At 42.0% G+C, this 27300-nt stretch overlaps 1 protein-coding gene across 2 annotated transcripts; it reads right to left on the reverse strand.

The window, feature by feature from the left end:
• Positions 1-262: 262 nt before the first annotated feature.
• Positions 263-21714, reverse strand: LOC124251723 (zinc finger protein 709-like). Of its 2 annotated transcripts, XM_046684546.1 has the most exons (5): positions 21603-21708; positions 20774-20893; positions 3303-3429; positions 3038-3098; positions 263-2648 (listed from the first exon to the last, which is right to left on the reverse strand). In XM_046684546.1, the coding sequence occupies exons 2-5, from the start codon at positions 20774-20776 to the stop codon at positions 971-973; spliced, it is 1869 nt and encodes a 622-aa protein (XP_046540502.1). In that variant the 5' UTR covers positions 20777-20893; positions 21603-21708; the 3' UTR covers positions 263-970. The 2 variants fall into 2 exon arrangements, with proteins under 2 accessions (XP_046540502.1, XP_046540503.1); XM_046684547.1 differs by lacking the exon at positions 20774-20893 and having other exon boundaries at positions 264-2648; positions 21603-21714.
• Between the last annotated feature and the right edge of the window lie 5586 nt (positions 21715-27300).

Genomic DNA, 27300 nt, shown 5'->3' on the forward strand with positions numbered 1-27300 from the left:
GGGCATGGACAGGGCACCACTCAGCAGGCCATGTTGAGGCAGCATCCCACATGCCACAACTAGAGGGACCCACAGCTGGAATATGCACCTATGTACTGGGGGGGATTTGGGGAGAAAAGGCAAGGGGAAAAAACGATCCGTAACAGTTGTTAGCTCAGGTGCCAATCTTTAAAAAAAAAAACGTATTCACCAAATACCTGTCAGAAGGAAGAAGAGTGAGCAAAGGCTCAAATATGAAAATAAGGATTCACATGAAAGAACGCTGATAAATTTGCCATACACAAAAATTTATTCCAACTGTTTAATAGTATGGAAAATAAAAACAGGCTCCTATACTTACCATCCAAAAAAAGGAGCTTTCTCTAAGAAAGGAACAATATATACAACAGATTAGGCATATCCAGAAACTGCTATATAAGGCCAGGAAGAAAATCCCAAGAAACACAAACTGTCACTTTTCGATGACCCCTTAACATAGAACAATTAAAACATTATTTAAAATTAAAGTGAAAACATTATTAACTGACTTAAGGAAAAAGCAGTAGCTAGTAATCTTATGTAGTATTGATGAAGAATGACTTACAGAATTATCTCACCTCAATATTCATTTCTGAAAGTCATTAATAGAAATCCAGAATTCAATGTTGCACTCAACAAAGAGGCTTTGCAATATATTTACAACTTTTATAACAACTTTCATGTTGAAAGTTTTCTAGAACATTATACACAAGCTAATTTCCATCAAGCTTTTTCTTATTACTTAAATTTCAATTTCTTTTTGGTGGGAGTTTCACATATAATGATGTAGGTCAATTGAAGTCTTTCCCACACTGTTTACTTTCAGGAGGTTTTTATCAAGTGACTTCTTTTATAACTTCAGAAAGAACTCAGATGACAAAAGATGACAAAAGGCTTTCACACATTCATTACATTTATAAGTTTTCTCTTCTACATGCGTTCCCACATGTCCTCAACAGTTTGCATGAGAAATAAAGGTTTTCTCACTTCTATGAGTTCTTTCATGCCTTCGAAGAGAACTGGGAAAATCAAATGCTTTACTGCATTTTTCACATTGATAAGGTTTTTCTCCAGTATGAGTTCTTTCATGTTTTTGAAGAGAACTGATATAACTGAAGGCTTTATTGCATTCTTTACATTCATATGGTTTCTCTCCAGTGTGACTCCTTTCATGTCTTTGAAGTAAACTGGGAGAAATGAATGCTTTCTCACATTCCTTACATTTATATGGCCCATCTCTAGTGTGAAAGATCATGTGTGACTGAAGGTTTGAGAGAGCTCTAAAGGCTTTCCCACATTGCTTACATTCATAGGGTTTCTCTCCAGTATGAGTTCTTTCATGGACTCGAAGAGAACAAGGATAACTGAAGGCCTTACTGCACTTTTTACATTCATAGGGTTTCTCTTCAGTGTGTCGCCTTTCATGTCTCTGAAGTGAACTGGGAGAAATGAATGCTTTCTCACATTCTTTACATTTATAAGGTCCATCTCCAGTGTGAAGCATCACATGTGATCGAAGACTTGAGGGAGCTCTAAAGGCTTTCCCACACTGCTTACATTCATAGGGCTTCTCTCCTGTATGAGTTCTTTCATGGACTCGAAGAGAACCGGGGCAAGTGAATACTTTATTGCATTTTTTACATTCATAGGATTTCTCTCTCGTGTGATTTCTTTCATGTATTTGGAAAAGTTTAAGAGAAATAAAAGCCTTACCACATTCTTTACATACATAGGGTGTCCCTCCAGTGTGAGTTTTTTTGTGTTTTTTTAAGTAAGCATGCAAACTGAAGGCTTTTCCACATTCTTTACATTCATAGGGTTTCTCTCCAGTGTGACTCCTTTCATGTCTTTGAAACAAACTGGGATAAATGAATACTTTCCCACATTCCTTACATTTATAAGGTCCATCTCCAGTGTGAGTGATCATGTGTACTCGAAGGTTTGTGAGAGCAATAAAAGCTTTCCCACATTCCTTACATTGATACGGTTTCTCTCCAGTGTGACGTCTTTCATGTATTTCAAGAATTCTGGGAAGACTAAATGCTTTCCTACAATGTTTACATTCATAGGGTTTCTCCCCAGTGTGTCTCCTTTCATGTATTTGAAGTAAACTGGGAGAAAGGAACGCCTTCTCACATGCCTTACATTTATACGGTCCATCTCCAGTGTGAAAGATCATGTGTGACTGAAGGCTTGCCAGAGCTCTAAAAGCTTTCCCACATTCCTTACATTCATAGGGTTTCTCTCCTGTATGAATTCTTTCATGGACTCGAAGAGAACTGGAAGAAGTGAATGCTTTACTGCATTTTTGACATTTATAAGCTTTCTCTCTAGTACAGGTTCTTTTATATATTTTAAGAGAACTGGGAAAAGGGAGGGCTTTCTCACATTCCTTACATACATATGGCTTCCCTGCATAATTTTGATAATCATATTGTTTGTGTTCAGTGTGACATCTAACTTGCCTTTTAATGGATGAATGATGCCTGAAGACTTTTCCACATGCACTACATTCACATGGTTCTCCTCTTGCAGTTTTCTTGTTCACACTGAGATTTGGAATAAGGGCGACATTTTCTCCACACTGACTACCCTCTTCACTTTCACAGAGTCTCTTACCCATAGGACTTCTGTAAAAAATCACAAGTACATTATTAATGATTTATTAATGATTTTATATTTGTTATATTTGTTAAAATTTATAGGAAAAGTTTAGGTTTTCTGCCTTGTCTGAATTCTCAGAAACTGAATATACTAAATGCTCTGGGAGAGAACTTCAGCCTTGCTGTTATCCAAACAGTGATATTCATATATAGGGTTTATTAATACCTTTTCCAAGTGAACTATTTTGCAAAAGCTGACATCTACCTCACTTTAAAAAAGTATACTTGGTGAAAATTTTGTAAGAAAAGCTAAATTTGAAGCAATTGTTCTTTCTTTTGTTTGCTTCTTTTGAAAATTTCATAATATACCATGATTGTCACGTGAGATCCTGCTTTTATTGTTGAGTGTGACTCACCTTTGCTTTCTCCCCTGGTTTTTGTGCTCATCTTCAATGTCATGATCTTCCCATGTTTTTCCTGAAATGCAGACCCAGAAAGTTGATTCCAAAGTATCAGAAATTCTAGAAACATTTTTAGATTCTAAGACCATGATGAGCTATGACAATTCCTAGTTTGTTTACCAACATCTTCCATTTCCATATGCTCCATCTTGGAACAACATTGATGAGCAGGAAACACTTTTCTCTAATTGATGCAATGAAGGAAGGTCCTCATTCTTACCTACTGAGGCCAGGTTCCTGAAAATTTCCAACATCACATCTCTGTAGAGTTTCTTCTGTGAAGGATCCAGTAAAGCCCACTCCTCTGGGGTGAAATTCACAGCCACATCCTCAATGGCCACTGAGTCCTAAAACATCACAAATATGTTTATAGTAGGAAACATAAGACCGATAGCCCTGGACATCCATCCTCCATTTCTAGGAAGGTTACATATGATTCTGTCATCTCCAAACATTTACTCTGATGTGATCATAAAAAACTCACTGTTTTGAGGCTGGCCTAGTGGCATAGTGGGTAAGTTCATGCAGTCTGCTTCAGTGGCCCAGAGTGTGTGGGTTCGGATCCTGGGAGCAGACCTACACAACACCTGACAAGCAATGCTGTGACAGCATACCACATAAAAAATAGAGGAAGACTGGCATGGGTGTTAGCTCAGGGCCAATCTTCCTCACCAAAAAAATTAATAATAATAATAATAATAATACTAAAAAAAGAAAAAAACCTCACTGTTTTTATGTACGCATTACCTCATCAATTGAACAGCATCATGGACTCATGAGAATGATTTACACATTTCTGCTGTGATCACATTTCAGCAAATTTCTCTGTAATGGCATGATCCAGAGCATGTTTTGGAATGACAGAAATGCTATACAATGAAACAAATATCATTACCAGACAAAAAGAATGAACACACAATATCATCAAGCCTAGGCCAACCCTCTATTACAGAAGGCTTAAAATATACATAATGGGAATACTTGAAGGAAAAGACAGAAAGAAAGAAACAGAAGAAACAAGTGAAGCAATAACCAGCAAAATATTCTAAAATTAATGGGAGCCAGCAAGCTGTACATCTAGAGTTCTCAGAGAAAACTCAACATGATAAACTCCAACAGTGCATACCCCAGGTTATCACACTCACATTACAGAAAAATCAAGACAGAGAAAATATATAAAAATGCCAGAGAAGAAACACACCTGAGGTATAAAGAAATAAAGATGTGAATTAAATTGGACTGATTTTCAAGAACCATGCAGCAAGAACGGACTAGAGTGAAATATTTAAAGTGTTGAAAATTAAAACAAACCCCTCTCCAATAATTCTCTGTACAGCAAAATTATCTTTCAAAACTAAAGGAAAACAACGACTGAGACAAAAGTTGAGGAAATCTGTCATGAGTGCACCTACTTTGAATGAACTGCTCAAAAATGTATCAGGAAGAATGTAAATGATAAAGAGGATTAGAAAAGAAAAAATGAAGGTAAAGTAAATTTTACACTTCCCATAATCAACATAACACGTTTACAATAATATTAGCAACAATGTCTTTGGTAATGAAAACCTTACGGACAAGTGATATAAATGACAGCCACGTGACAAGGCACAGGGAGGGGAAACTGGGAATACTGTGTTAAGTGGCACTTGCACACAGTGAAGTGGTACAGTGTTATGTGTCAGAGGAGGTGGGTTAGTTGTAAATGTATGCTGAAAATTCCACCACAACCAGTAAAAGTGTTTTTAAAAATGTGTAATTGATAGGCTAAGAGAGGAGAAAAAAAGAATCAGATAAAAAGTTCAATTTTAGCCAGAGAAGGTGGAAAAAAGTGGAAGACAAAAAGAAACAAACAAGGGCAAGATATAAAAAACAGTAAAACAAGTGGTAAATATTAATGCAGCTTTATCAATAACCACTTTAATCAAGGGTCTCAATACAATTGAAAGATACAGTAATATCAGATTTTTAAAAAACAAACTTTGTTACATACTGTCTAAAAGAATCCCACTTTCAATATAAAGAAATGGACAGATAAAGGGTAAACGGATGGAGAAAAACAGACCATGCCAACACTAATCAAAAGAGAGCTGCCATAGGTATATGAATTATAGACCATGCAGATTCCAAACCAAGGAAAATTCAGAGATAGAGAAGGGCATTGGAGCCTGATAATGGGGTCTATCCTCCCAGAAAGTACAGCAATCCTTCATGTGTATACGTGTAACAACAAATGGGCAAAATGTATGAGGTAAGAACTGATAGAATGAGAGGAGAAATAGATGAATCCAGTAAACCAGCTGTAGAATTCAACACCCCCTTATCACAAAGTGTGAATTCCATTAGGCAGGCACTGAGGAAGGACAGAGGTGAACTGAACAGCATCATAAAACAACTGGATTCACTGTTATCTATAGAATACTTCATACAACAACAGCAGAAAATACATTCTTCTCAAGTTCACATGGAACTTTCACCAAAACAAACCACATTCTAGGACACAGAGCAGCACACTTTAACAAATTTCAAAGAAGAGAAATCATAAAAAGATGCTCTTGCACCACCTAGGCATTCATCCAGAAGACAATAAGAGCAAGAGAGTGGGAAACCCCAAATATGTGGAGAGCCAACAACACACTACTAAATAATACAAAAGATCAAACAAGAAGTCCTGGGCTGGCCCAGTGGCATAGTGCCTAAGTTTGTGTGTTCCATTTCAGTGGCCTGGGGTTCACAGGTTCAGATCTGGGTGCAGACCTAGCACTGCTTGTCAAGCCATGCTGTGGCAGCATCCCACAGAAAGTAAAGGAAGACTGTCACAGATGCTACCTCAGCAACAATCTTCCTCAAGCAAAAAGATGATGATTGGCAACAGATGTTAGCTCAGGGCCAATCTTCCACACACACACACAAAGAAGTCTCAAGAAAAATGAGAAAATAGTGTGAACCAAATGAAACAAAACACAATATACCAAAGGTTCTTGGAGGCAGCTAAATCAGTGCCAAGAGGGAAATTTATGCCATTGAACAAATACACTGGAAAAAACAAATACCTATAATCAATGATGTAAGCATCTACCTTAGGAAACAATAAAAAGAACAAATTAAACCCAAAGTAAGCACAATCAAAGAAATCACAAAACTTAGACAATACATCAATTCATTACGGGAAATTAATGGGTAAAAATTCAAGCAAAAAATGCTAGTTGCTTGACAAGACTGATAAACATCTGGTTAAGGTAACAAAGACAAGAGGAAAGACAGAAATTACTAGTATCAGAAAGGAAAGGAGGGGGAAATTAAAATAAAAAAGGCTTTTTATAAAATCCAACATCCAGGGGCCAGCCCAGTGGTGCAGTGGTTAAGTTCACACATTCAGCTTTGGCGGCCCGGGGTTCACCAGTTTGGATCCTGGGTGAGGACCTACACACCACTTGTCAAGCCATGCTGTGGTAGGCATCCCACATATAAAGTAGAGGAAGATGGGCACGGATGTTAGCTCAGGGTGAGTCTTCCTCAGCAAAGAGGAGGAAGATTGGTGGCAGATGATAACTCAGGGGTAATCTTTCTCAAAAAAGCCACAAACATCCAACATCCATTTACAACAAACTAGTAATAGAGGGGAACTCCCACTTCTTGAAAAGGTACATTTTTATGAATCCTGTACCTAAGTTTATAACATATATTCCATATGGCATGTTTGTCTGTGTGAAATATCTGAAAGAATTCACAATAGAAATAACTTCTGGAATTAATAAGAGACTACGGGAAGGTTGAAGGATATGTGAGTCAATGCTTTCCTTATAGACCCACACAAATTCAGTGAAATGATCTTTGACAAAGAAGGAAAAGACAATGCAAATGAAAAGGAAAGTCTTTTAAACAAATAGGAGTGAAATATTGGATATCCCCGTGCAAACACACATGTGTACGTGCACCCCCAGCTTTCCAGGGCTCTGCAGCTCCTCTCAGGATCAAGGCTCCTTCCATGGGGGTGTGAGCAGTAGGACACCTGCAGGGTGAGGCTCCCCAGGAAGGACAGCTGGGCCTTCAAGGCCTTCCCTCTGCAGGCCCGAGGGGGCCTTAGGTTGAGTCTTTAACTGCAGGCCTCAGCTGCCCACTGCAGATGCTTTGGAACATCATTTTTATTTCAAATGAGACAAACCCAGTGTTTGAATAATACAGCAAAATCACTTAAACCCAGCCTTTCCATGGAAAATAGGGAAGAAAATTACAAGGCACTTTTTTTTAAAAAAAGATTTTATTTTTTATTTTTCCTTTTTCTCCCCAAAGTCCCCCGGTACATAGCTGTATATTTTAGCTGTGGGTCCTTCTAGTTTTGGCACGTGGGACGCTGCCTCAGCATGTCTTGATGAGTGGTGCCATGTCCGTGCCAAGGATTCGAACCCACGAAACCTGGGGCTGCCGAAGCAGAGAGCGCAAACTTAACCACTTGGCCACCAGGCTGGCCCCTACAAGGCACTTTTAATAACTCAACTAGAAAATCCCAAATGGCTATTCCCTTCAGAAAAAAAAAAGTCAGTTATTTCCATGGCAAGAAATCACACTTGACCACTTGTGTTCAGCACGTCTAAGACCTGGAATTTCATTTGAAAACATCCAAATGTAAAGAACAGAACTCAAAAACTTACTACACATGTTCTGTGAAAGAAAGTGTAAAGTAAGTATTCTTAATAAATGGAATGCAATACAGGAATATTTTGTTTTTTCTGAAATTCACCTTTTTGTTTCCTCTTTTAAACTATTTTATATTGTCTTCCAAGCTGTATGCATTAAATATACTTACCCTATTGAAAAATGGAGACTTAAATAAGTGAATAAACCTTTTGTTATGTCACAGATCTAGGGAGGGGCTATGTCAACAGGACGGATCACCCAGGAAAGTTTCTGGAGAGGAAGCTCCAACTAAAGGACTTCCCATAGGATGTCTGGGCCCAGAAAGATCCTGGGGGAGACGCACAGGCATTTCATGCAACATAGTTCCAGGTGGTTATTCTCTGTTTCCTCTCATGTAAAATATCCACAGACAAATATAATCTTTAAAAGGATCAATCCATGGCTCTGGGGAATAATGATAAAGGGAAAATAGTGCATCTGTTTGATGCACCACGGAGGACGAATAGTTGATAAAGATGCTGTGAATCACAGAGGGACAGGTGGCTTTGGGATTGCAAGGGAGGATCTGGAAATTCAGGGACTTACTGGCAGTCCTAGGAAGAGCTGGGCTGGGGGACAGGGTCATGGATTTGAGACCCTGCTCCCCACATATTTTGAAAACTCAGGACAAAATGAGTGCCCCCTGGGGAGCCCCTTGGAGAAAAAGGAGCTACTGAAGACCCCACAGACACAGCTCCTCCCACACGTGAACCCCAAAGACCGAGTCACAATTGTCCTTGATGACCCTCCCCGTGGTCACCACACAATCTGGGAAGATGCGCGGCACCATGTGCAGAGCTGCCCAGAGAGGCTCTGGGAAGAAGGTGCCATGGGCAGTGACAACAGGACACCCCAGAGTCCTGGCTGCCAGCCCTGCCCCTAGACTGTAGGCCAGAGGGGACTCAGGTCTGCAGACTCCCAAGGTGACCGCGTGGAGACTGGTCCCAACCGGTCCCTCCTCCCCATCTGCTCACCCCGGGGCCAAACATTCACCATTTCCAGGTCTCCTGGGTCCCCTGAGTCCTTCCTATGACTCCCACAGCCAGTGCAGATCCCAGGGTGACGGGCTGTGGCAGAGCCACCAGGGACCCCTAACAGCAGGAGAAAATGGACCCCACACCTGGCACTTGGCTATTAATATATTTTCTCAGTTTCTGCTTTTTTTGGAAAGCATTTTATCTTTATCTTTTACCAGGCAGGTTTGGTGAATATAAGGTTGACAAGTATTTTCTCTGTGTACTTGGACTATTTTGTCCCTCTGCCTTCTAACCTCCATTTTCTCTGCTCACACACCTGTTAATTTTCCTGGGGTTTCCTGTAAGACTTGGGTACTTTTTTCAATGCTGCTTTTTTACTAGTGTATACTTCCTACTTTCCTGTATCTTTGCATGTCTCATATTTTTGATGCAAACCAGATATTTTAGGCAATATACTGTAGCAACTCTGGGTACTGGTCCACTTCCTACCAGGGCTTTTTATTGTTATTAGCTTATTTACGTTTTCAGTGACTCGAAGGATTGTTTTAGCCAAGTCTGTGTCCTCAAAAGAGAGTGAAAATTCTTTTTCCTTTTTTAGTATTTTTTTTAAGGTATGCTTTTTGGTGAGGAAGATCAGCCCTGAGCTAACATCTGTGGCCAATCTTCCTCTTCTTCCTTCTTTCTCCCCAAAGCCCCAGTACATACTTGTATATCCTAGTTGTATGTCGTTCTACTTCTTCTATGTGGGATGCTGCCTCAGCATGGCCTGATGAGCAGAGCTAGGTCTGTGCCCAGGATCCAAACCAGGGAACCCTGGGCCACAGAAGTGGGACGTGTGAACTTAACCACTATACAACCAAGCTGGCCCTTGAAAATTATGATATAGCTCCAAGAATAGCTCCTAGAATCGGGCATAGCTTTGGGTACATAAACTGTCATGAGACAGGAATAATGGCAGGACTGTCCTCCTCTTTCATGGACACACCCCGTGGTTAAAGTAGATTAATTGCTGGCTGATTGCTCTACTGTTTTCACCAATGTCCTGGGGGCATAACCTGCTCTACCAAATACTGCAGTGAAATTCTGGCTCCTGTGTAGAAATACTTGAAGTCCCTGTTTGATATTTGTTCTCACCCTTGGAAGCCTCCTCATTAGTCTAATCCCCTGGTTCTTTTCAGAAAACTAGTCAGCCGACGTCCAAGCTGTATCTTCATTAAATACACAAATCTACTAACTACGTTCCACCTCATTCTCCACTTTCTGAGACTGTCCTCTGACTTGAATCTTCCATGATCTTTTGCTGGCCAAGTTAATCCCTTTAGGAAGGAAATAAGGGCTGGGTTTCATAGCTGGCTTTTCTCCACGTTCAGGTAAAATCTTTGTGCCAGGACTCTCGAAATGCTGGGGGACATCAGGAAGCCTCTCTCTGGGTGACAATCCCATTCTAGGGGCTGAGTGATCAGTGCAGTGGAGAGACAGCAGCCAGAGTCCTCTTGATTGTCTCATGTTACAGCCACCTCATGAGCTGGGGAAAGAGTGGTCAGTGCCCAGCATTCTCAGCACAGTATGAGCATAGCAGAGCCTCTGCACCATGAGGAGGGGCTGGGGCAAGAAGGGGTCCCCACATTTCACATGAACCAACGAGGGACTGAAATTCAGCAACAGGTAGCTGCGGGCAGGATGGGTAATGTTTTGCTTTGTTTTGTTTTGTATTTTGAAGAAGATTAGCCCTGAGCTAACTGCTACCAATCCTCCTCTTTTTGCTGAGGAAGCCTGGCCCTGAGCTAACATCCATACCCATCTTCCTCTGCTTTATATGTGGGACGCCTACCACAGCACGGCATGCCAAGCGGTGCCATGTCCGCACCTGGGATCCGAACCAGCGAACCCCGAGTCGCCGAGAAGCGGAACATACGAACTTAACCGCTACGCCACCAGGCCGGCCCCCTGGATGGTTAATGCTGAAGTCCTGCTCCTCCTGGGAAAAAGCCCCCTTCTGGAAGCTTAGGGAGGGAGAACCTTGTCTTCTGGTTCAGGGAGCCAGCGCTATGGAGAGGAGGGCTCACTTGCTGAGCTGAGAGCAGGGAGGGAGTGGACATGGTTCAAACCCTACACACTCTCCCCTTTCTCACGGAATTTCCATTGATTTTCTTGAACAGATGTTCCTCGTTTGCTACTTGCCTTTAGGAAATTTCCAGAGGTTTCACTGGGTTATTTTAAAACAATTTCCACCAGTTTCACTGGGAAGTGGATCTGTGGAGCTCCTTATATTGTTATACCCCTCTAGTGCATTCACTACACTGCCCATATCAGAAATCCTCTCCAGATTGACAGACAATGGCACTACAGACTGTAATATCACTTCTCATTGCATAGAGAAACAGAATTGAGAAAATTAATTTTTTATGGCTCGTAAAAACGTATTGTACACTTCAAAAACTTATTGTTTAGAGGATTAACAAAAACAGCTGTGGCTTCCTTTTAAAAATACATTACTTAACTGATTATAAACTATTGTTAAAATGAAAATCACAGGCCCTAAATGGGGTCACTTTGCTGGGCGCATGTCACCAAACTGGTGCTTAATACCTAGCCTGCCTGCAGCTTCCACCTTCCCCAGGGAGGCAGTCTTAACTGGTCAGTCTAGGATTCTCTGGTCAGCACCAACGAGGTAATGTGCCACATGGGCCTCTCCATCCCCCAAAGATGAGGTCATCCACCTAATAAGCCCCTTTTGTCCCCAAAGAGAGATAACCTTTCTAAAGTAATCCTTTATTCTGTTTATAACTTCTTGTTTCCTGCCTTTAAAATCTGACAAGATGTTTGAAAGGATTTAATAACCTTATAACCAGAAACATGGCCAAATTGCAAGCTGATATTCAGAGCTTGATAGAAAAATATATATATTTTTTGCCTTCTCCTCTATTCTAAATGTACCCAGAGGGAAAGGAAAACATTCTTTGGGTGGATGAGTCACCCAAATGGGTGGACAGATGGGTGTCTCAGTCCTTTAGCACCTAGGGTACAACTCACTTCTGTGAGGAATTGGGAGTAACTGTCTTTATCTCACAAATCCTTGCTAAACTAGAAATGAAGCTCCACAGGCAGATAAATTCCTTTTATCAATCCCCAAACCTCCCCTTTTCATCCTAAAAGGCTTATAAATTATGGGCCTTAGGAGATCAAAGTCTTCCTTGGACAAATGTGCATTGCTTCCCTGTGCCTCTGAGATATAAATGTTAAAGTATGAACTTCACGGAGGTAATTCTTATCAACAGAAAAATAAAAGGAGGAAAAGTCACTTGAAACTCAGGCAAAGAAAAATCTCTTAAGTGCTTCTCACAGATATTAGTGAAAAGCTTAGCCATCTCAGTAAGTGACCTTAACTTATTCCATCTACCAGAAAAACAGCTTAGATCCAACTTCTTAACTAGCATGTCTTACATTATCATACCTGTCTATAATAAACGCCCTGGTGCACTGCGTTCTCTCAAAAACTTTAAGCGCATGTTTGCAGCTGCTAACCACCAAGCAATGATCTCTCTTGGACTGGAAATTCAAGTAATTCCAAGGGCTTCAAGAGGATTTTGCTAGGAACTGAGGACAAAGATCAAATATCTTTCTTATTATATCATAGAAGGTCAAGCCCAGGGACACAGGCTCACTAACAGATTGAGACCAAATCACTGGACTGGAGGGTGCTTCCCCTCAGCCCACACCTCCCTCTACACCAGCTGGGCTCTTGTTCAATATTAGTGAACTGCACTGAAACAACTACATGCTTTCCAGTAACATCAAAAAGAAGACAAGGATGTCCCTTCTCACTCATCCTCGTCAACTTTGTATTGGAATTCTTAATGAAGTTAGACAGAAAAAGGAAATAAAATGTACACAGATTGGGAAGCAGGAAATAAAACTGTCCTTGTGGCATAAGACTGTCTATAGAGAAAATCTCAAAGAATCCCTAACAGCAAAGAAAACCCCTTGAACCAAGAAAAGTGCAGAGGAAGGCTGAAAGAAAAATTTGTTAACATACAACAGTTTTTTACTTCTTATAAATCCACACAAAGATGAGTTGAACTCATCTTTGACAAAGGACCAAGGGCAATTCGAGGGAAAAACACAGCCTTTTCAGCGAATAATTGTGGAAAAATTAGCCACCCACATGCCCAAAAGAAGAATCTAGACACAGACTTTACACTTTTTAGAAAAATGAACTGAAAATGAATCACAGATCTTAGTATGAAATGTAAAACCAGGGCTGGCCCAGTGGTGCAGTGGTTAAGTGCGCACGTTCTGCTTCAGCGGCCCAGGGTTCGCTGATTCAGATCCCGGGTGCAGGCATGGCACCGCTTGGCAAAGCCATGCTGTGGTAGGCGTCCCACATATAAAGTAGAGGAAGATGGGCACGGATGTTAGCTCAGGGCCAGTCTTCCTCAGCACAAAGAGGAGGATTGGTAGCAGTTAGCTCAGGGCTAATCTTGCCCCCCCCAAAAGAAAAGTAAAACCACAACACCCTAAAAGATAACATAGGAGAAAATCTAGGTGACTTTGGGTTTGGTGATTAATTTTTAGATACAACACCAAAAGCAAGTTCTAAGATAGAAAAAAATAAGTTTGACTTCATTAAAATGAAAATCTTCTGACCAGTTAAACAGTGTCAAGTGAATAAAAACACAAGTCACAAACTGGCAGATAATCTTTGGAAGTCACTTATCTGACAAAGGACTGGTGCCCAAACATCCGAAGAACTCTTAAAACTCAACAAAAAGAAGACAAACAGCCCAGTTATAAATGAGCAAAACATCTGAACACACACTTCAACAATGATTTACACATGGTAAATAAGCACACAAAAACAGGTCCAAAATCAAACGTCACTAAGAAATTACAAATAAAAGTTGAATGAGATATCTCCACACACTTATTACAATGGCTGGAATTAAAAACACTGAGAACAATGAACGACGATGAAGACGGACAGCACCAGGAACCCTCAGGCCTTGCTGGTGGGAATGGAAAATGGTGTGCCTACTTTTGAAGAAAGGCAGTTTCTGAAACACAGTCTACTCTTCCCGTATGATACAGCTATCAGGTTCTTTGAAGTGACCCAAATGAGTTGAAAACTGATGCTCACAAAAATCCTTACGTGGGAATGTTTATAGGAGCTTTATGCCTACCTGTCAAGACCTAGATGTAACCAAAATAATTTCAATAGATGAATGGATAAACAATCATGGGTACATCCATAGGATAAAACATTCTTCAGTGATGAACACAAATGAAGTTATCAAGTAAGAAAGACATGGAGAAATTTTAAAATCATACTGCTAATGAAAGAAGCCAACAGGACAAGGCTCCACACTGTATGATTCCAAGCATGTGACATTCTGGAAAATATAAAATATTGAAAGATCATTGGTTACCAGGTATGTGGGGGTGGGAGGGAGGAAGAATGAACAGATGGAGCACAGGAGATTTTTAGGACAGCGCAAGTGTTCCATATGATACAGAAATGATGGAGACACGTCCTTTTCCAGTGAAACCCCACAGATTGTATAAGACAGAGTCAACACTAATGTAAACTATGAACTTTCATGTGTCAAATTGGCTCATCAAATGTAACAAATATACCACAGTAATACGAGATATAAAATATAGTGTAAACTGTGTGGAGTCAGAGGGGTTATGTGGGAAATCTCTGTACTTTACGATCAAGTTTTGCGTAAACCTAAAACTGATCCTAAAAACAAGTGAAGTCAACTAGGAAAAAAAGATAAAGACAGGCACATTAATATTCACCCTTGATGACTGACTGATGACAGAAACAGACTATCTTTCATTCAACTAATTTGAATTTATTTCAATAAGCCATTATGGTGCTCTATGAGGCCTGCATCATGAGAATTGAACAAGAGAAGAAATTTCCATCGACTGCCTTGTTAAGAGGGCAGCACTGTATATTCTGAGAAGTGAAGGGGCTGCCTTCATTACTATCAGTAGTGTCCGGAACTCCCATGTGGATAAAGAGTATCCTGGTGGGGCTTTGTGTGTGGCCTTAGTATGTATAGAGACAAGTGTTATTTTGGTTTCTATTGTAGGTAACTGTGAGGCAAGAGACTCCTAGAGTTCTTCTACCACAAAGGGGCAACTCTCAGGGAATCACCCATAGTCTGTAACGTCCGCAGCTGGAGCCCATTGCTGGTCAGTGCTAAGAAGACTGCTTGATGTGTGGTCAGTCTGATGACCTTCAGGTCTGGTCCTTCATCAGATTTATCCCAATGAAGACATGAAAAGCAACTCTGTCTGAGCTCCATCATATAAATGAGGTGTCCCTAAAGTCTATGAACTCCCCTTGCTTTTCACTCAGGGAATCCTAAGGAGCTCTCCAGGGAGCCTCAGGGGTCTGAGAAAGGGTGACCTCCTTCAATACCATGCACCTGGTAAGGGACTGAGAAGAGGGAAGACCACCCCTTCCTGTCGGCAGGATATCCCAGAGGGCCCAGGTTTGCCTCCATCATGTCTCCAGGGGGTCTCAGTAGCCATTCTGAACTCTTGGAGAGGTGTATCCAGGTCCCAAGTCAAAATGGACTGCTGGATATTTGATCCCATGATCAGAGCCATCTACTTTCACGATAGCCTCGTAAACAGAGATAATTACACTCTAATGGCATATAATGTCGGGCCTAGGGCAGGTTCTTGTATCAGAAGCCTATGGGCAACTTAAGGCGACCATGGGTACCCCAGGAGACATGACAGTAGGTCACTGAGGCCTCCGTAGTGAAGGAGTCTCTGAGGACACTAACAGGAGTGTTTGCAGAAGGACAGTTTGAAGAGTCTCCAGACTTTCATGGTAGGGGTGCCCATTCAAGGTGGCAAATTCACAAGTAACAGCACAAATGGGGTCAAGTAAAATTCGTAAACAAGGAACATACTGCCTCTCAAACATCAAGAGAACCTAATAGTTTTTGTGGGTGCTGAGAGGAACAACAGCTATTTCCTCATGGTGTCAAAGAAGGAGTGGGTCTCAGATTATCAAATAGTTTCCAGGAATTTAACAAAGTTGTCAGGGCTTCACATTATATGTGTGGCAATGTCTCATCCATTTTTGTGAGCTCATTTTTTCAATATTTGTATGTCCTGAATGTCCTCAGAGGAGATGTCATCAATGTGGTCTTGGAGAAACCAGGATGCAGTTCAGACCCCGCCTGCAATGACTATGGGAGGGCACAGCTGTGGAAGATGCATGCGGATAACCCAATAAAGGGGCATCATGTCCCTTCAGAGATGAAGGCCAAATGCAGCTGAGAGCCTGTGGACATATAGGCACTGGACAGAAAAGACTTAGCCAAATCTGTGAGAGCAGGATATTTACCAATTGCTGATTGACTGTAGTCAGTAATTTCCACACTGTGGGGACTGGGTATAGAGGTCTGAGTGGTGCAAACACAGCTGCAAGGCTGAGATAAACCACTCTGAGGTGTCAATCATTCTTTCCAGGTTTAATAAGACAAATTGAGCTGTCAATCAAAGAAACACTTAGAAAAATCAACTCTTCACTAACTAGACTGTCTAAACAGTTTCCAATCCTTCAAGGCCGTGTGTAGTTTACATTGGGACATATAATATACCTTGATTTAGGGGGTAATGTCCCTGGGATCCCAATTTGTCAAGCCAATTTGTAAGTGGCAAAGACTTCACTTAATTTTAAATTACTGATCATTGGATCAGAGTTTCTCAGCTCACTTTGGGATATTTTAGGACAATAAGTGCTATTACCAGGGAGAATTTAGGCAAGACCATAGTTCTGATGGTTAAGGAGAAACATCTGTCCTCAACATTATATTGATTAAGGCTCCTAAGATCATCAGGGGCACCTTGCTTAAATTTAATGGGATCCCAGATATAACTCTAAAATTCCAACTAGGATCGATTAACTGCTTGAAGGTTTCTGAATTTGTACATTACATCAGAGAGCAAAATTAATTCAGAAGCTATGCAGTAGAGGCCCAGAAGACAAGCAGTGTACCTCTTATCTGTTTTGTAATGTAAATTCTTTTAGTATATTTTGGATTTCAAATTGGTTCAAACTGTGGACCTTTCTTTCAATAGTTGTCTCTTTTGTCCCCTCCCTCTTGTCCTTCCCTGTTTTGTTTTGGGTTTTTTTGGTCATCGGATATACTTTGGGGGAAAGGCATCCTATCTATCCTGGTATTTATATATGTTTTCTTCCCAGTGTCATCAACTTTAGGAGCCTCCCCCATGACTACTGGATGTTGTAGTGAGTTTAAGGTCCCTGGATTTAAGCCAGATTTGAATTAATCCCTTTGCTGTGTCATAGTGGTGCCATGCGTGTTGTCTCCTAAAACCCCAAGGGTCAGGTTCTTTCTCCAGTAGATGCAGGGAGAGCAGCAGAGGTACTTAAGGGTCCAGGTGAGCCCTCTGGCCTTAGGAGTGTGGACTCCACCTTCCATCTACTGGCTGCCCTTCTCCTTCTCTTTCTCTTTTTAAATGGCAGCTGTTTCAGGAGTGACCATTGATGGGCCCTCTTCTTGCACTGGCTGTAGTCCCCCTGTGCCACACCCATCCCTGGGGCAGCTTGGGGCCAAAGCAGCCTCTGTCACAGCTTCACTCTAACACACAGATTAATCCCAGCAGACACAAAACAGGACCTCTTTAAAGAGACCCTAAGGGGCCGGCCCCATGGCTGAGTGGTTAAGTTCGCCCGCTCCGCCACGGCGGCCCAGGGTTTCGCTGGTTCGGATTCTGGGTGCAGACATGGCACCACTCATTAGGCCACGTTGAGCTGGCACCCCACGTGTCACAACTAGAAGGACCCACAACTAAAATATACAACTATGTACTGGGGAGATTTGAGGAGAAAAAGCAGAAAGAAAAAAAAAAGAAAGAAAAACGAAGATTGACAACAGTTGTTAGTTCAGGTGCCAATCTTTAAGAAAAAAAAAAGACCCCAATCCCATAATCCTGCTCCCAAATGCCTATAAATTCTTGAACTTCCCAACTCTGGTCAGCTGAACCTAGAACAGAGGCTTTGAGAGTCAACAATGCAACATGGGGCAGCACAGCTCACAGCCCAGCTCCCCAGCGAGCAGTAGCCCACAGCGCATGCCGCCACCAGGCAGCAGAGCAGGAGAGCAAGTCAGAGCAAGAGAAGACAGACGGGGTCACGTCTGGACATGCTGCTCAGGGTGCCAACTGTTATGGTCACCTGCAGAGGGGTGGTTCCCTTGTTGAGACTGATGCCAGGGTGGCGCGCGCGCGCACACACACACACACAGGGTAGGACAAGGCTTAGGGCTCACATAATAGAGGTCTGAGGGAAGGGCAGGGCCGGCCTCTCAAGCAGCTCTGACAGGCCTCAGAAAGCAAGGAATGGAGCCTGGCCTGGGGCTTCACTGGGCCTGGGGGTGGGGCCGGGGCAAGAGCTCTGCACACAGGCAGGGGCTGGGGTGGGAATCTCCTGCCTGCTCTAGAGGAGAGAGCACCCAGGCTTCCTCCTCAGCTTGTCCAGGTGGGGGCACAAGGGGAAGAGGGTGAGTGAGGCTTAAGCTGTGAGCACTCAAACATCAAAACTGTGGATTCTGACTCGTTATTAATAGGACAAACATGAGTAAAAATATATGAATTTGCAACAGCTTGTTTTTATACAAAGAAATAATAACAGGAAGATCAAAAAATAATCAAAACTGTGTATCTGGGGATGACGTGAATAACAGCACTGGAGGGGGGTACCAGGATATGTTGGCCATGAGTGTTAAGTTAGACTTTGCTTTATTTATTTTTAAAAAACAGAAACTACATTTTGTTAACACTTATTTACTTTTTTTTTAAGATTTTATTTTTTTCCTGTTTCTCCCCAAAGCCCCCCAGTACATAATTGTATATTCTTCACTGTGGGTCCTTCTAGTTGTGGCATGTGGGATGCTGCCTCAGCGTGGTTTGATGAGCAGTGCCATGTCCGCGCCCAGGATTCGAACCAACGAAACACTGGGCCGCCTGCAGCGGAGCGCGCGAACTTAACCGCTCGGCCACGGGGCCAGCCCCAAAGGAGAGCCATTTTGTTTTTTTTGAGGAAGAGTAGTCCTGAGCTAACTACTGCCAGTCCTCCTCTTTTTGCTGAGGAAGGCTGGCCCTGAGCTAACATCACGCCCATCTTCCTCTACTTTATATGTGGGACGCCTACCACAGCATGGTGTGCCAAGCGGTGCCATGTCTGCACCCGGGATGCGAACCAGCGAACCCTGGGCCGCAGAGATGCAGAACATGTGAACTTAACCGCTGCGCCACCGGGCCAGCCCATAACACTTATTTACTTTTAACTTCTGTACATAGGACACTACTGTAGGATTTAATTCCTTTAAACACTAACAGTTAGAAAAGTGAAAACCACAAAATCAAAATTTTCAAATCCTAGTCTGTCCTTCCCTTATATCTCACACTGGGGTATTTTCAGGAGTAAGCAGTATATTTTACTGCAATAGGGGTTTGTGTTTAACCCTAAACTGTATTGGGTTTTCAAAGATTAACATAAGCTTTCAGAAGTTTTCTCACATCAATCAAAATAGAAATTCAATCAGTTTAGCCTTTTAAAATTCTATGTTCTCTAGACACAGGCACATAGAAAAAACTGATCTAAAAAAGGAAAATGTGCTGAAAAAGTTAATACATTTATCAAACATCTTAGGTTCTCTTGCCTAAAAGGAACAAAATTTGTATTTGGTGCCACAATTTTTTTTTGCTTTCCTTACATTCTATCTCTCCATCAACTCAGTTTCAGGGCCCAAGTGCTAAGGGAAACTAGAGCCAAAGGGCTGCACTAGTCCATCGATAAAGGAATCCAAAGGAAAGAAACACAAACACTGGAATCAGCTCAGATGAGCAGCCTGCTTCCCACAGGACAGAAAGAAAGCCACAGTCAGAAGGTCCCGTGTTCCTGACTCTCCTGGTGGAGACAGAGCCCTGGAGGGGGTCAGTCCCTGGAGAAGGAGGGGAGGGCACCTGAGCAGCCACAGGAAGGAGCTCTGGGAGCCCCACACACCCTCCTCTCCACAGGGAACAGTGCACATGCTCCCTCTCTCAGGCTCCATTCTCACAGTGAGGAAACTCAGCTGGATTCAGTTCAAGGTTCTGACCCAAATGGACCCCCAGATTAATGGGCCCTAATCCAGGACACAGAGCTCCTGACTCTCACAGACTTTCTCAGTGTAAACAAATTACTCTCTGAGCACACCTACACTGTGGATGCAAAACTCCAATTATGTCTAGAAACAGGCCCAAGGGAACCACATCAACAACCTCAGACAGGGCATCACTCCCCACCCCAGGAGCACGTGCACCCCCAGCTTTCCAGGGCTCTGCAGTTCCTCTCAGGATAAAGGCTTCTTCCATGGTGGTGTGAGCAGTAGGACACCTGAAGGGGGAGGCTCCTCAGAAAGGACAACTGGGCCTGCAAGGCCTTCCCTCTGCAGGCTCAAGGGGGCCTCAGCTTAGAGACACCGACCTCAGGCCTCTGCCTCCACTGGAGTTTTTTTGGACCATCATTGATACCTTAAATGACACAAATCCAGTGTTTGAACAACGCAGCTCAAACACTCACACCAATCTTTATGTGGAAATGAGGGAAGAAAATTGTATAGCATGCTGCTGGCTCAACAGGAAACCCTACAAGAATGTACTGCATTCCAGGAAATCAATGTTAATTATTTCCATAAAAAGAAATTGTTTTACAAAATATTACTCATACTTGAGCACTTCAAGTCTGCCAGTCTCAGCCCTGGAAATCCACTGGAACTCAGCCAAAACAAAAGAACAGTCCTCAGAATATTACTAACATGTTGGGGGAGAAAAAAAAATCGAATTTTTAAATCATGCAATGAACTACTGGAATGTTTTATTTTTTTTTTCTGAAATACACCCCTTTCTTTCCTGTTTGGAAAAGTTTCATATTGTCTTTCAAGCTGCATTGATTAAATAAATTTCTTTTCATTGAAAAGCTGAGACTATAAGAAAGTGAACATACCATTTAACAGAACAAACCCAAACAGGGGCAGTGCTGACAGGACAGATCACCCGGAAAAGTTTGCCCAGAGGAACCTCCAGCAAAGGACTTAGGATTGAACGTCTGTGCCCAGGACACATCCTAGGAGGAGAGGCGGAAGGAGTTCATACAAGGAATTTCCGGATAGCCATTCGCTACTTTTTTCTCATGTAAAACATCCACAAACAAGAAACAAATTCTTTTAAAAGGGCCACCCATTCACTATGGAAAAATGATAAATAAAATATTGGGCCTGTTTCTAGTTGATTACGATGCTGTGAATCAGAGCCAGGAAGTTGGCGTTTAGGAATGCGAGCAGGGATCTGGAAATTCAGAGATTTATTGTCACTCCTGGGAAGAGCGAGGGGGACAGGGTCGCGGATTTGAGACCCTGCTCCCCAAACATTCAGAAAACTCAGAAGAAAACGAGTCCCCTCCGAGGAGAAAGGAGGCCCTGGGGACCCACAGACCGCAGCCCCTCCGCGCACGGACCCCGGAGCCCGAGGCCCGACTGTCCTGCAGGCCCTCCCGCGGGTCCCGCACCGTCTGGGACACGCGGGGCTGCGGACGCACAGCGGCCCAGAGACGATCCGGCCCCAGTCGCCGCGCGCAGGGACCACAGGACGCCCGGGGCCCGGCTGCCGGCCCCGCCCCCACGCTGCGGCCGGAGGGGCCTGAGGGCCGAGCGGCGCCACCGCGGACTCGGGGCCGCAGACCCCGGAGGGGACCGCGGGAGGCCGGGCCCGCCCCGCCGCTTCCCACCAGCGCCTCGGAACCTCCGTGTCTGCGAAGCCCCGGCCAGAACACTCACCATTGCTGAGTTTCCTGGGTCCCCCGCCGACCTTCTCACGACTCGGTACAGGTCACTCACAGCGAGACACGGTCAGCTGCAGAGCAACGTGGGGCCCGCAAAGGCAGGCGACCGGAGACCGGAAGCACTGTGGAGCTACAGGAAGTCAGGGGTTGTTGCCGTGCGTCGCCCCGCCCACTTGCCCCGAAGCCGACCCTGATTGGACGGTTCAAAAGGCCCCTCCGTCCCGAGTGACAGCGAGATGGAGATTACGTGTCTGAGCCAACCCAGAGCTAGAAATTGTCCTCTCTGGGGACTTTTCCGCTAAAATGGAATGCTACGAGGCCACTCGGGGAACTATGACCCTTCTTTGCAAACACACTTAAAATCACCTCCCCGTATGTAATAATTAATGTCTCCAGTCTGACCTTTGATCTTCCACCCAGCGCTTCCCCACATCCGCTGATATCATACTTTAAAAAAATCCTGTGGCCTCCCAAGCCCTGAGCCCTGGTGGGAAGTTGGAGCCCGCGTCCCTAGCTGGGCGCAAGGCCTCTTCTCAGTCTAATCACAAGCTATGAGATGTGTTCATTCAATTCTCAGGTATACGTTTTACACTGGAGGGAAATTTATTTTAGATCGTTTTTTGAATGTATCGTGAGAGAACTTTGAAATGGAAAAGGCTATAATATCCCTAAGGAAATTCAATTTCTATTTGGACTGATGTAACTGAAAAACAAGAAAAGGTTATGTAAATGTGGGATGTGCTGGAAAATATTCATATGAGTAAGAGATTGGGATGTAAACCTCTTTTGCATTGCAAAACAGTGTATTTACCCACTTATTTGAACAGTTGTGGGTTTTTTTGAGAAACAATACACATACAATACAATAGAGTCTTTAATGTTAACAACTCACTGGTCTTCAGTATATTTATAGTATGTGCAATCATCACTGCAGTCAATTTCAGGACATTTCCATCACCTAAAAAGAAAGCTCTATACCCTTACCTCTTGCTGCCCTATCTTCCCACCCAGCTCCCCCAAGTGCCAGCCCTAGATGAGCACTAATCTGTTTTCTGTGTCTATAAATTTCCATATTTGCTGACTTTTGTATGAATGAAATTGTATAATGTGTGGAGTTTGTGTTGACTTCATTCATTTGGTACAATTTTTTCGGGGAATTCCATGTTGTAACATGTATCCATACTTCATTTTTTTTAATTGAGATACAATTGATAAGCGACATTATATTCATTTCAGGTGTACCACAATAAGTCTAGTCAACAGCCATTACCATACAGAGTTACAATTTTTTTTCTCGTGCTGAGAACTTTTAAAATCTACTGTCTTAGCAAATTTTAAATATACAATTCAGTATTATTAACTGTAGTCACCATGCTATACATTACATCCTCATGGCTTATTTATGTGATAATATGAAATGTGTACCATTTGATTACCTTCTATATTTATTCCATCAAAGTTACATCTTATACATATTAAGTGTACAGTTCATAGTGTGAAGTACATTGACATTGTGAAACCAATCTCCAGAACACTTTTCATCCTGCAAAACTTCAACTCTTTGTGTATTAAACAACAATGCCCACTTGCCCTTGCCCTCCAGGCCCTGACAACCACTGTCCTGATGTCTCTATGAATATGACTACTCTAGATACCTCCTATCAGTGGAATCATACAGTTTTTGTCCTTTTTATGATGGCCCTGTTTCACTTAGCATGATGACCACACATTTCACCCTTGTTGTAGAATGTGTCAGAATTTCATGTCTTTTTAAAGCTGAATAATGTTCTGTTCTATGTGTATTTGTGTTTTGTTGATCCATTCGTCTCTTGATGAACACTTGGGTTGCTTCCACTTTTTCGCTACTATGAATAATGCTCCTATGAACACAGGTGTGCTGTTGGAGTCCATGTTTTGAATTCTGGGTATATACTCACAAACGGAAATGCTGGATCATATGGTAACACTTGCTGTAATATTTGAAAAAAATGCTACACTGTATTCCACAATAGCATCATGATTTTGCTTTCCCACCAGAAATGCACAGGGGTTCCCATGGCTGTTTTCACTTTCTTGATGGTGTCCTTTGAAGCACAAAAGTGATTAATTTTGGTGAAATTCAAATTATCTATGTTTTTAGTATTTTTATTTTTGGTGTTATAACTCATAATCCTTTGCCAAATCCAAGGTCATATTTTCCTCTTTGTTTTTTCTGAGTACTATTGTTTTACGTCTGGTTTAGGTCTTTGATCTATTTTGGTAAATTATTGTGTGTGGTATAATGTAAGGGTCCAACTTCCTTCTTCTGCCTGTTCCTATCCAGTTGTCCAGCACCAATTTTTGAAATATTCTTTCCTCATTCTTGGTGCCATTTTTGAAAATCAGTTGACCATAGATGAATGGGTTTATATTTGGAATCTCAATCAAACTGGTTGATCTGTGTGTCTGTCCTTGTGTCATTATCATACTACCTCGATTACCGTGCGAGTAGTCGGATTTTAAATCGGGAAATGTTCATCTTATTACTTGGTCTTACTTTTCCAAGATTGGTTCAATGATCCTGATTTGCCTGCAGTTCCATACAATTTATCAGCTTGCCATTTTCTATAAAGAAGTCAGGTAAGATTCTGAGAGGGAGTGTGTTGAAAATCCGATCACTCTAGGAAGTATTGTCATCTCAACAATGTTAAATCTAAGGATCCATGAACATGGGCTATTTTCCCTTTTATTGATTTATTGATTTATTTTTAGAGTTCACTGTTTTTTCTTGCCTCTCTTGGTTATGGAGTAATAAAGAAAAAGGAAAAAGATGGTATCACTCCAAGGTCTTTGCTCATTTATTAAAGATTTGCAATATCTGAATATCCAATCCACTCCAAACCTCACCTGATTCCTTTTAATTTCCAAAAATGCAAAATGTATCTTTTTGAGTTAGCATTTTTCCTTTCTTCGGATAAATCTCCAGAAGTGAAATTGCTGAATCACATGGTGGGTTTATTTTAATTTTTTGAAGAACCACCATACTGTTTTCCATAGTGGCTGAACCAATTTACATTCCCTCTTTTTGCTGAGGAAGATTGGCCCTGAGCTAACATCTGTGCCCATCATCATCTACTTTTTATATGTGGGACGCCTACCACAGCATGGCCTGCAAGCAGTGCCATGTCCACACCCGGGATCCAAACTGGCAAACCACAGGCCATCGAAGCAGAACGTGCACACTTAACCGCTGTACCACTGGGCTGGCCCCTATGGGTATAATTTTTATCCACATAGTATTTTTGATGCAGCCCATAACCTTTGGCATATTATGTCCTCGTTTTCATTCATTAACAATGTTTTCTAATTTCCTTACTGATTTATTTCACCCAATGGTTATTTCAGAGTGTCTTGTTTAATTTCTTAAAAACGTGAATTTGCCCGAAGTTTCCCGAGATAGTCATTTCTAATTTCATTCCATTGTGGTCAGAGATCTTACTTTGTATTTTAAATTTTAAAATTCCTAGCGTTTTAAATTTATGAGGTGTTCTGTATGGCAAGCATATGATCTAGCCCAGGGAAATGTGTGCCTGAGAAGAATATGTGTTCTGTTGTGTAAGAAGTACACCAGACACCAGAAGCCTTGTTCATATGCCCCAGTAATGATTCCACATTTGGAAAACAGCTATAATAGACACCCCAACCTCTTTAAGTTCATGATATTCTAAATTCACTGTCCATAGTTTTTTAAGAAACAAACATGCAAATTAAAGAAGAAGGTGAATAAAAAATGCCCCCGTACATCTCAGGTCTTTGATAATAGAACTCATCTCTGCAGTTCCTCCATGGATAAGGGGTTATTTGTGGGTTACTATCTTTGTTGGGGAACAGATCAAGAAGCACCCACTTGGCCTTTCCCACCAGAATATGCCTCATTAAAAGCATTAGGAAAGCAACATAGACATGTTGCACGTTAATAAGTATGAATATTTTCATTATATATCTTGGGCCTAGTGAGCTAATCTATTTTCATGACTTTGTTAGGCATTTATAATTTTTTTTGAAGATTTTATTTTTTTCCTGTTTCTCCCCAAAGCCCCCCAGTACATAGTTGTATATTCTTCGTTGTGGGTCTTTTCTAGTTGTGGCATGTGGGACACTGCCTCAGCGTGGCTTGATGAGCAGTGCCATGTCCGAGCCCAGGATTCGAACCAATGAAACAGTGGGCCGCCTGCAGCGGAGCTCGCGAACTTAACCACTCGGCCACAGGGTCAGCCCCTATAATTTATAATTTTTGTAAGATTTGTGCATGGACTTTGAACATTGTTATTGGAACGTTCATATTTTGTTTTTGATTACTAAGAGCTACTTAAACTATTAATGATATTATCTTTTTCTCTGTATTATTATTGAAAATGTTTTCCCAGGCAGTGTTTCTATATCTTTTCTTATTATCAATGATATCTTTACATTTTTCAGTTCATCAAGTTTATTTAAATTTTCTTTACATTTTTCTTGGTATGTTGTGACTTCCACTGCCTAAGTATAGAGGAGTACTTTATGATATTTACTTTCAGTATTTTCATTTTATCTTTTTTAATGTTTAACTCTTTACTCTGTATAGACTATATTTGGATGTAGTACACAGCAGAGTTATAGATTGCCACAATTCATCATCTATTTTGTTACATGCTTGTGTCTGTTTATAGACCATTAAGGGTTCATCTGACTAGTCCACAGTTGCTCAACATTGACACTACTGACATTTTTGACAAGATAATAGTCTTTGTCAAGGGTAGTATTTTGTGCATCACAGGATCCCTAGATGTCTGTAGCAGTGATCCCCACCTCCCACAGTTGTGACCATCAAAAATGCCTCCAGATGTTGCCAAATGTTCCCTGAGAGGCAAAAACACCCCTATGACAAACAACTGGTCGGTTCTTATGGCGTCAACAGGCCATTAAATTATCACAACTCATTAAGTTTTGTAATTGGTGCATCTGGTGAAACTTGTTCTTCATCCTTTATTTGCAAGCACTTCCTGAATACCCTTTGGACCTGTTTTCAGAGATATGCTTTAGAATTACTGTATTAAGAGACAGAAACAAAGATCCTCATGCAAATTTAGGGGAAATGTCTTTTAAAACATGGCTGTGTGTAGAGAGACCCGCATCTTTGACTTCAGGAGTCCTCCATGCACCAAAGTTGATTGTATGTTGGTGATGGTGATGCCTCTGTCACCTCATCAGGAAACACCCATGTGATTCTATGTGCACAAGTGTGAGATTTCTGTGCATATAGACCTCATATATGGCATTAGGCCTAAACCTCCAAATTTATTATATATTTTGCAGGGCATGTGATTTTTTTTTAAAGATTTTACTTTTTTTCCTTTTTCTCCCCAAAGCCCCCCAGTACGTAGTTGTATATTCTTCGTTGTGGGTCCTTCTAGTTGTGGTATGTGGGATGCTGCCTCAGCGTGGCTTGATGAGCAGTGCCATGTCCGCACCCAGGATTCGAACCAACGAAACACCAGGCCGCCAGCAGCGGAGCACGCAAACCCAACCACTCGGCCACAGGGCCAGCCCCGCAGGACATGTGATCTTAATTCAATAAAATGTGGTGTTATGTATAATGTACGCATTTAAACAATGTTCAGAAAATTGACCCCTTATCAGTTGCAGTAATTTCCCGGTTATTTTCTGTTTAGCTT

The sequence above is a fragment of the Equus quagga genome, chromosome 14, assembly GCF_021613505.1.
Source record: "Equus quagga isolate Etosha38 chromosome 14, UCLA_HA_Equagga_1.0, whole genome shotgun sequence".
Taxonomy (NCBI): Eukaryota; Metazoa; Chordata; class Mammalia; order Perissodactyla; family Equidae; genus Equus; species Equus quagga.